The 10525-nt window shown below is 37.9% G+C and overlaps 1 protein-coding gene and 1 long non-coding RNA gene across 3 annotated transcripts in view; one reads left to right on the top strand and one right to left on the bottom strand.

The window, feature by feature from the left end:
• The window catches only part of LOC144219979 (uncharacterized), a 278731-nt gene extending 268767 nt beyond the window's left edge, over positions 1 to 9964 (bottom strand). For both annotated transcript variants that reach the window (XR_013331565.1, XR_013331566.1), the window contains exons 1-2: positions 9924 to 9964; positions 8658 to 8750 (exon numbers count right to left, since the gene is read on the bottom strand). This is a non-coding gene — a long non-coding RNA (uncharacterized LOC144219979). The remainder of the gene's footprint in view (positions 1 to 8657; positions 8751 to 9923) is intronic.
• A 90-nt stretch (positions 9965 to 10054) lies between these two features.
• Positions 10055 to 10525, top strand: part of DHX36 (DEAH-box helicase 36) — a 51061-nt gene continuing 50590 nt past the window's right edge. The window contains exon 1 of the mRNA XM_077750081.1: positions 10055 to 10359. Within this exon, the coding sequence (XP_077606207.1) occupies positions 10117 to 10359 (243 nt within the window). The 5' untranslated portion in view covers positions 10055 to 10116. The remainder of the gene's footprint in view (positions 10360 to 10525) is intronic.

Below are 10525 nucleotides of genomic sequence, written 5' to 3'. Positions count from 1 at the left end.
TTTTTTTTTTTTGTCATGAAGAAGTCATTTTCAAAATAATTCTCTCAATGGACTTTATCTCTCATATAAACTCTCAGTCTCTCATCTTCTAAATTTGTGAACCAAATGCAATGCTACTTGTAATGTTTGTAAAGCAAGCCTCAAATAATGTACAACATATAAATTCAAATTCAAATATATTATTATTAGAGATATATTTTATTTATTTATACAAATATATTTTATTTAAAAAGACTTTTCATCCCTAAAATTAGGGCTATTTTAACATAATGACAAATGCCCAGATCAATCAAATATTACAAATTTATGGCATTAAATTTCTGTTATAAAAGCAAAAGTTGAACTGAATAATCTAATAATGCGTTGTAAAAGGTAAGTTTTGATATATTAAATTTAGGTGTATAATATTGTGAAAAAGAAAGATGATTTTGTTGCTTTTGAGGGCAATTTTTGTCAGAAAGGAAATCAGGAACAGGATCACAATAAAACTTTAAAAAATAATAAAGATTTAAATACAAATAAATATTTTCTAACTGGCACAGTTCTTTAATGCATAGGAGAAGATGATGGAAATCAAGAGTTAAAGAGCACAAGAACTGGACTACAAACCAGTAATACTGTGTTTCCCTCCTGTGTCTATTTTCTTTTCACTGGACGTGGGCCTATGCTAGGAGAACTGGCAAAACAAAACAAAGAAAGACAAACAAACAAACAAACACAAAAACTAGGATAGTCCCATTTAATTGCCTTTAGCTGTTGAATTAACTATACACTAGATACATGTAAAAGTTCTGCTGTATTGACACTACTTGGATTATTTAGCCCAAGGCCTTAGTTTGAGAGGCTAATCAGCATCATTATACTAATCTGTGATACTTCAAACTCCAACCCAATTGTAGTTGAAGCTACAAGAAAAATCAACAGGGGCTGTGCCTAAGCACGAATGCCACTCCCTAAACCAAGAGCACACTGTATGTATACACTGCATGCTAGCCAACTTGAAAATAAATTATGTGGGGAAAAGAAAGAAAGAGTAAGATTAAACTGTATCAGTATAGAGTGCACTTACTCTTTAAAGTGATTATTGATTGCATATGGGACATCTGGGGGATCAGTTGATTGGGTCTTTGACTTTGGCTCAGGTCACGATCTCATGGTTCATGGGTTTGAGCCCACGTCAGGCTCGGTGCTGACAGCTCAGAGCCTGGAGCCTGCTTTGGATTCTGTGTTTCCCACTCTCTCTGCCCCTCCCCTGCTTGCACTCTGTCTCTGTCTCTCTCTCTCAAAAATAAATAAACATTAAAAAAAAATTTTAAGTGATTATAATTGCAAAAATTTGTTTCTGGTATGGGACAAACCCTTATAGATATCTTGCACTATATTTAAATAGCTTACTCTGTTATACAGTTATTATTAATAAATTATACATTTCATATAGTTTGTATAAATAGCTTACTGTGTGATACTGTTATTATTAATAAATTCTATATTTAATATTTCTATAAATTCATGAATATGAATTCAAAAACTACTTATCTAATAAAAATATCACCATCTGGTGGTGGCTCCTACAAACTGGAAATACATAATCTCTAAAACTCCCATTTAATATAAACATATATATAATCCCGAAGAGTTCCAAGAGTTGTGACTGACAGAGGCAACCATTCTGAAGACAGTAACCAACACAGTATTACTCAGAATATAATAAAAACCATCTGGTTATGCATTATTTCAAAGCTTTTCTTAACATGGCTTTTAGTATTGGATTTCATAAATAGATTTTCTCTTAATTTCTTATTTATTCTATTAAATTACTTTCATTCATTATAATATTATAACATTATATCATTATACCATATAGAATGCCTGCTCTATGCTAACAATTGTCCTAGGTACTTAGGATTATGACTGAACAAAAACAACACACACACACAGACACATGCACATTTATATGAGTTTGAACCAACTGAAAATTTAGAGAACACAGTCCACATAAGACTTCCCTCACTTCTGACACCAACTGCAAGTTTAGGGTATCCCCAAACCACCATCAGTTTCAATAATTAACTGCAACACATAAAATTCGCAGAAAGCTGTATTCTCACAGTTATGGTGCATTTCAGGGAAAGGATACAGATTAAAATCAGCCAAGAGAAGAAGCACATATAGCAAAGCCTGGGAAAAGTCTAAATGTTGAGCTTCTGTTATCCTCTCCCCAGGGATTCATAGACAGCATTCCCTTCCCAGCATCAGTGTATGATAACATATAAGGAATACCGCCAACAAAGAAAGCTCATTGAACCTTGGCATCCAGTCTTTATTGGGGCTCCATCATGGTAGGAGTAGAGTAAAGCATGGTTGACAGCTCAAATGACCGATTTCCAGCTCCTCAGGAAGTCAAGCTGATATGGAATAACACAAAACCCCTACTTTAAATCACACTGTTACTACTTGGCTGGCCCAAGGTCCCTAGACCAACAGTCACTTTTATTAAGCATGACATTTCAAGAACTTAGAGTCCACCTCCCCAAAAGGGCAAAGGCCTGACCTCTCTTTGTATGGAGTTAAGGTCGATACTATACATTTATATATTATATAAATATATCTATCTCAGGTAATGGTAAATGAATTGATAGAAAGTAGGTACCAGAGGTAATGATGATGAGGAAGAAGTGTTTTTTTTTTTAATACCTTAGTTAGGAAATGCTTCACTGATAATGTACTATTTGATCAGAGAATCAAATAAAATGATGAAACATGTTGTGTATCTAAGGAAATCATAGCTCTAGCCAAGGGAGCATCAAGTTTCCAGATGAAATATGCCTTTTACATTTTATGAAACCATCCAGGAGGTGAATGTGAATGCAGATGAGTGAGAGAAAAAGTGGTTGGAAATGAAGACAGATAAAAGCAGGGAGAGACAGACCATTAATGCCTTGCGACCAGGTATGGACTTTGAATCTTTTTCTAAATGAGGTGGGAAGTGATTGGAGGTTTCTGAGCAAAGAAATGACACATTTGATTACAAAATCACTGTCTGTTGTTGTCAAGGGGAAAAGATGATACAAGCACAAATATGATTACAAAAGAAACAGGAGGTTATTTTAATAGTCTGGGTTAGAGATATTTGCTAGAGATGGTGATGGTATTGTATTCTGATTCAATAAATAGGAAGGATTTCCTTGGTAACTACATAAGTTACACATTTCTTTTTCTTCATTTTTTTTCATTTTNATGACCCTGGGATCATGACCTGAGCCAAAATCAAGAGCTGGACACTCAACTGACTGAGCCACCCAGATGTTCCACTTACACAGTTCTTAAATGTTTTTCTACAGAGCCTGTAATTTGAGGTAAAAAAATAACCTCTGGCATCTATTTTCTGTTAATACCTTGGAATATCCCAATGTCTCTAATGTCCTGCATGTATCACAGAGGCTAGAAGCCTGAAAACGACATTTTCCAGTCTCTCTTGCTGGCAAGTTTCAGATTTAGCATCTGCTAGAAAGAGGAATTTGCACAAGATCTGGAAGACAGGGGTGTCTGGGTAGCTCAGTCAGTTCAGCATCTGACTTCAGCTTAGGTCATGATCTCACGGCTCACGAGTTCGAGTCCCACATCAGGGGAGCTAGCTTTGGAACCTCTGTCCCCCTCTCTCTTTCACTGTTGCTCCCCCACTCATGCTCTCTCTCTCAAAAATGAATAAACATTAAAAGAAGATTTGAGAGACTTGAAGAAAAGCAACGGCAGTTAAAAGCTTTTAAAAGCAGTTGAGGCTTTCTCCTCTAAGGTATGATTCTGGGGTCTAGGGTCTTTCCATCTTTCATTTTTTATTATCATTATCTTCATCCATATTAAGCTGGCAGAAGGGCAAAGGGCACAGAGGATCCAGTAAGGACTGTTCAAGGGATGGCCTGGAGAAACAGCACCTCAATCACTGTAGCTTCTGCTCCACTGGAGACCTCTCAGTATACAGACATTCCTAACATCAAAGGAGGGTAAGAAATAGACATATCTGTGCAGAGGAAGAAGAAACCTAAATCTGGTGAACAGCTAGCTATCCAGTCTCTAACACATGCTATGGCCCCACTAGGCAATCATACACCACACACTAATAGAATATAAATAGTGCCCCCTCCCTGGTGTCATCAGATGCAGATATACTGCATTCCACAATCCATGAATGGTACATCTTCCCTAGTTTGAGTTATTTGATCTTGACTCTAGAGCAGACAATACTGGTCCAAACATAGATCAGTTTGTTTAGGTGATCTCTTCCCTAGCTCAAGATACAAAGAAAATCATATTCATATCTTTCCTACAGTCTTGGGATTTCAACTTCAAAATCCATAAAGAACACATACACAAACATTTACATATACTAAAACACATGTTCTTCTTGAGAATGAGCATGAATTTGTTGGCATTGGGCAATCAAAATCCAAATACAAAATGACCACAATGACGGTCTTCTTCAATATCATGGAGAATGGTTTGGATTCCTGGAGTCACATTGTTTTAAAACAGTTTATTACAGAGGAGAATATTTACCTTCACATAAGCATAGTCTCATGAGTAATTTTTCCAGCAAAAAAAAAAAAAAACCAAAACACCTCAGGAGTGAATATTAGTCTCTCCTACTTAGCAGAAATACAATTCCCAGAAGCTTTAAAATGTGAAGGTCAAAAAATATTAGGGTTTGGACAAATCCATGGTCAGCTGGTTACAGTAGTGAAGATACCTATCTACTTGCTTATACCTTAAGACTTTGTATTTCTATTATTTTTTAATATAGAAAAAAGTATTGATTATTTTTTTCTTAGTACTCATTCATAACATTTTCTAAATGTTAGAATTCCCAGATTGTCTCCTTAGATTGGGCAGAGAAAAATCCACTAATTTAATGAGATTATGTAGTTTTCAAGGGAAAGTATGTTATGCAAGACACCCAAGAAGATCTTTAACATGAATACTAAAATCCATGTTTCCTTTATTTTCCTTTTTATGAGAAGCAGATGGAATTAGCAGACAGGGGCAATAATTTATAGTTACAATGACAAAACATCTGCTTTGCCTGGGATAGTCCCAATTTACAATTGTTTTCCTGGCATAACAATTAATAGTCTCCTCTTTAACTCTCACAGAATTGGACACTAAGTTATCCAATCACACAATAGTTGTGAAGCAAGTTATACCTCATCTATGTTTTCCCCCCACAAGATACAGGTAACCTATAGTAATTAAAAAGGAAATAGGTAATGTCTATTAATTTCCTGCTAAAAGTACCTCTTATTTGCTTTATATACTTCTATTAGAGAATAAAAAAATTCTCTTTCAGTATTTTGACTGAAATAAGAAAATTATGATTGGATATCATTAACACCTACCCTGAAAGAAGATAATAGTAGGAGAACAAGTATATTATGACTTCAGAAGCTTAGCATAAAGGTGAAAACACCTGCACTCCCACAGCTAATGTAAAATGCCCCAAATCACAAAGAAAGCAGTGCCTTCTGGAGGCACTGAATTGTTTGGTGACTTAAATTCAAAGAGGAAGCTGAACCCAGATACTATCTTCATTTCACAGAGAATAGAGGGACAGGAAATACTCTGATTGATCTCAGCCTCTTATTGATATATTTACAATTCATTACAACTAAAAGCATCAAAATATGCTCTGGACCAAAGCATTACTTATGTTAACTTTTCTCCTGCAAATTCCTCTACTCTTTTCCATCCTACTCTCTGCACCAAGACACTGACGTGCACCAACCACATGAACAGACAGAAGCAAATGATCTCTGCTTCCCATTAGGTTTGGTCAATGGGGACTTCCATCAAGAAATCAGAGACAAGAAAGAGAGCAAGGTCAGGGTATTTATTCCTCTCTTTATCTGAAAAATCACCTTGGACTGGATCTTTCTCTTTATCAACAGTCACTGCTTCTTGTAGAAAGCTGATTCTATGCCACTTTCTTTCAAGATGCCAGTACCTGCTCTCTTTCTTCATTCACTTGGGCCTAGAGATAGTAACACTGCTGCTTCTACTAACTCCAACTTACTGAAATATTTTATAGTCTCTTAAAAGATTTTTTTTCATCTGTATACATATAATATGTATATGTACAAATGTTCCTTGAATTACCATTTTAAGATTGCTATCTTTTTTCTGTAGAGACTCTGACATGTCCACAATCTATAACCTTTCAAAGTGTGTAACTATCTTGGCTGTACAGTGGAAAGAGCACTGGGATAGGAATCAGAGGCTTAGTTTCAATCTCCAAATCTAATTTTTTTTTTTAAATTTTTTAAGTCTTTATTTTATTCTGAGAGACAGAGACAGAGAGCAAGCTGGGGAGGGGCAGAGAGAGAGGGAGACACAAAAATCTGTAACAGGCTCCAGGCTCTGAGCTGTCAGCACAGAGCTCAATGGGGGGCTCGGCCCCATGGACTATGAGATCATGACCTGAGCCGAAGTCGGACGCTTAACCAACTGAGCCACCCAGGTGCCCCATCTCCACCTCTAATTCTGACCCCATCACTGTTTCATCTACACTTAAACTCTCTAGAGCTCAGTTATTTTTGAGTGGATATTAGAAAGATTAGGGATGAGGAGAGTCTAGGCAGATAAGATTACCTCAAGACCTCTTAACCATACCATTATATACAAAATTCTAAAATGCTAAATGAAGGTTAAGGATCTGAAATTTCTCTGAATTATATAGAAATCCTATGACGAAGATATGATTCACTTCTTTATTCAAGAAGAATAAATGGGTGGATCTGGGTAGAATACAAGTTTGGTATTCGTCGATCAAAAGCCCTCAGTGTTTACCAATTTTAGACTGAAGACCAAGAGAAAATCCTGATTTGTCTAAAAGATTCCCCAAAGGTAAGAGAAACAAGGAAGCTGGTGATAGGAACTGACCAAACTAGTATAAAGGAAGACAGATCAACTTGAGATAATGAAAAAGTGAAATCAACCAGAAGTCAGAAAAATTTAGGGATTCAATAATTAACTCTTCTCTTTAGCACAAACATTGGATATACTAAAAACTATAACCAGAGATTTAAAAAATTTTTTTCAAAATGTTTTCCTTTCAGAGCTATAAGCAGGAAATGTGGTAAAAGCTGAGATAAGGAAGGGAGGTCAAAATTCAAACACCTCTTACTCTCTTGCCCCCACTCTCCCATATTCTCTTTCAACAATAAGACTCCCTTATTCTTCTGCTTCCTATGTATCAGGGATTTTCATTTCTTCATATCATCCTTCCTAAGGCAGACTTCATACTCTCCTTTCTCTGGAATTATAATTGTGAAATGTCTACTGAGGAACATGATTTATAGGGTTTCATCTTCCCATCTCCACCCAAAACAGCCAGATCTTCACACATCTAAGACTACTATTATCAGCATGTCCCCTCTCCGCACCACCAAGAAGAGGTCATAATCTATTAAGGATTCCATTTTCCAAGGGGAACACTAAACAAATGTCCCATCTGGTCCCTCATGAATATTAGACCCATGAAAAATTACTGTTGAGTTGTTAGGGTTAACCCTCACAGTTCTGGAGGCTGGGAAGCCCAAGATCAAGGCACCAGACTTTCTTCTGCGGAAAGAGAGAATGAGCTCTCTGATATCTTTTCTTATAAGGACACTAATCTCATCAGATTAGAGCACCAACTCCATGAACTCATTTAATTGTTTCCTTAGAGGCCCCATCTTCAAAGACAGCTACACTGGGAGGTTAGAGCTTCAACATTTAAATTTTGAGAAGACACATCAGTTCATAACACTTTCTCACCTAACAATCCACACTATCTCCTTCGAATTTTGCCATAACCATCCCCAATATGCCTACTAACTCTTACCTACTGCAGAATTCACATACTTGTCATATTGGGTATGCCCAATGAATTCCAATAATCTATTGGAACTATTCAATAGTTTTAATCATATTTGCCAAGGACACCAATGTTTCTCCATCTGCTCTCTCTGTGCTTTTAACTCATGTAGCCAACCACTTTCTAGACATCTTTATTTGTATGTTTCATAGGCTCCTCAGACTCCACATGTATTATTTAAACACATTAACTCACCCCTCCCCTGGTCCAAAAAAAACCTTCCTCATCCAGTCTTCTTCATCTCAAGATATGGTACCTTCTTATTTGGTAATCACTCAAATTGTAAATGCAAGAGTTATCTGACTATTTCCTCTAATTATCCATATCCAGTGAATCATCAAATCTGATATTTTTATCTCCTAATAACTCTTGATTCAGTCCTTCCCATATTCCATCTTGCCTCCACTAAACCACAGCCTGTTAACTAGTCTCTCTATATCTACTTTTGCCTCCTCCATTCGTTTCTATTCAAAACAGCCCAAAAAAATATCTCTCCTACTTTAAGTTTACTGCTGTTCTTATGTGGCATATTAGGTCCTGCATGATTACGCTCCTTTCTACCTCTTTGGCTTCTCCAACAGTCTTTAAATTTCAGTGTAGAGTTTTCTCAGTCTCCAATATTTTATCATCTCTCCTCATACACATTGTTCCCTCCACCTGGAATAATCTCTCCCCTCCAGCATTAGTCTAGCTACAGTCTACTTATCTCAAAAGTCACTGCTTAACCTCTTATTCTTTAAAAAGGACTTACCTGACTCCAAAATTAAGTTATTTTGCTGTAACATCTATGGCTGTTGGGAAGGACAATCTTTTCCTTTACTCTCTTAGGCTTGTTTTTAGAGGCCTGCAAATTAAAATGACAAAAGACAGATTAACAAGAAAAGAGACAAATTTAATCACATAGCTATGGGACTTCACACAGTTGAATGTGATTCAACAGATGGTTAGAACTTGGGGGCTTATACACCATCGTAATAGGAGAAGAGGAAGAGGAGAAAGGCACTCATGGGGAAATGAATTCTAAGAAGGAAAAATGGGCTGTTACAAAATAGATGGAATATATAACAGTTTTGTGATAATGTCTGTTTAGGTGGAATGCTGATTTCTAGTCTCTGGTGATAAGACCATCTTGTCAGTTCCTCTCCCTGGGGGAAGGGATTTATGCCAAATGAGTTCTTTTGAATCCTTTTAGGAGTCTCTGCTTTTAGGCAGTTAAAAGATTTCAGGAATTTGAATGCCTCTGCTCAAAGTAATTCTTATGCCACAGAGGTGTATTCTGGACCCTTTCAGAGCATACAGCATTTTCCTTTCTGAATTCACTGCACAACCATTTCTTTTGCCTTTATCTTCTCAAGACCGTAAGCAAATAAAAGCTGATGCCACACTTGTCTTGTTCAGTGAGTATCCCCAGCACCAGGTAAAATATGTAAATGAGCTGGATGTCCCCTAGTGAATATCCAGGCCTATGTGGTCCAGTAGCTTGATTATTCAAGAACAGCTTGTGATACACACTTAGTGGCCTGGTCAATCAACAATAGATGGCTTCCATGAACATAGGAATCTTCAACTGCCATTTAAATGGCCTAAGAACGCTGTACTGGTTTTTGATAGCCATGCACCTTGTTATGCTATTGGATAAAAGCAGTAAATAATGACAATCCTGTAACAGAGGCAGGGACAGTTTTATATTTATGTATTTGAAACTGGTGTCAGGCTGTTTTCAAGATGTAGCTACCAAAAACAAAAACAAAAACAAAAAATGAGCTCATTTCATTTCTTTCAAGACTTTTAGAAGAAAATGCATCAATCCACAGGTTCTTTTACTGTGTCAACAGATGTTTACTACCCAGGGCCTATGTGGACGTAAATTCCGGATTTCATCACGGGTAATAAGAAAGTAAAAACCAAAACCCATTTCCTCATATGTTTGGTGTAAAGAAACCTGTGAGCCTTTTGCTTCCTCTACCTCCAGAGGTACAAAGGTAGAGGACTGCGGGGACATCAAAGCAGCCCTCACCTGAGCCAACTTCCTGATAACAGATGTCGTCGGCACCTGGCGTCACCGGAAACAGGTGCTTGTGACGCTCAGACGGCCCTCCCTCTCGCGCTGGGCGCCGGAAGCAAAACGGAAGTGGACATGCACCAGCTTCCGGCCCTGGTCGCCATTTCTAGCGGTTGCAGGTTCTCACGAGTTGTAGCCCGCTGGGACAATGAGCTATGACTACCATCAGAACTGGGGCCGCGATGGCGGGCCCCGCAGCTCCGGCGGGGGCTATGGTGGAAACTATGGAGGAGGGCATGGAGGGAATCGAGGCTCCGGAGGCGGCGGCGGCGGCGGCGGAGGTGGTCGAGGCGGCCGAGGCCGACATCCCGGTCACCTGAAAGGCCGCGAAATTGGCTTGTGGTATGCGAAGAAACAGGGACAGAAGAACAAGGAAGCGGAGAGGCAAGAGGTAAACGTGATACTGGATAGTGGAGACGGATGAGGGATTCCCTTCCGCCGCTCCTAACCTTTTCGTTGTTTTTTTCTTAACTCCTGCATGTGCTGTGTGAAGTGAAAATCAAGCGTGCAAAGGTATTATGTTACAGTTTCCGGTAGCGGATACTATGTAGTTTAAC

Source organism: Crocuta crocuta, unplaced genomic scaffold, assembly GCF_008692635.1.
Source record: "Crocuta crocuta isolate KB4526 unplaced genomic scaffold, BGI_CrCroc_1.0 scaffold19, whole genome shotgun sequence".
Lineage (NCBI taxonomy): Eukaryota > Metazoa > Chordata > Mammalia > Carnivora > Hyaenidae > Crocuta > Crocuta crocuta.
This window is presented reverse-complemented; position numbering and strand designations above follow the sequence as displayed.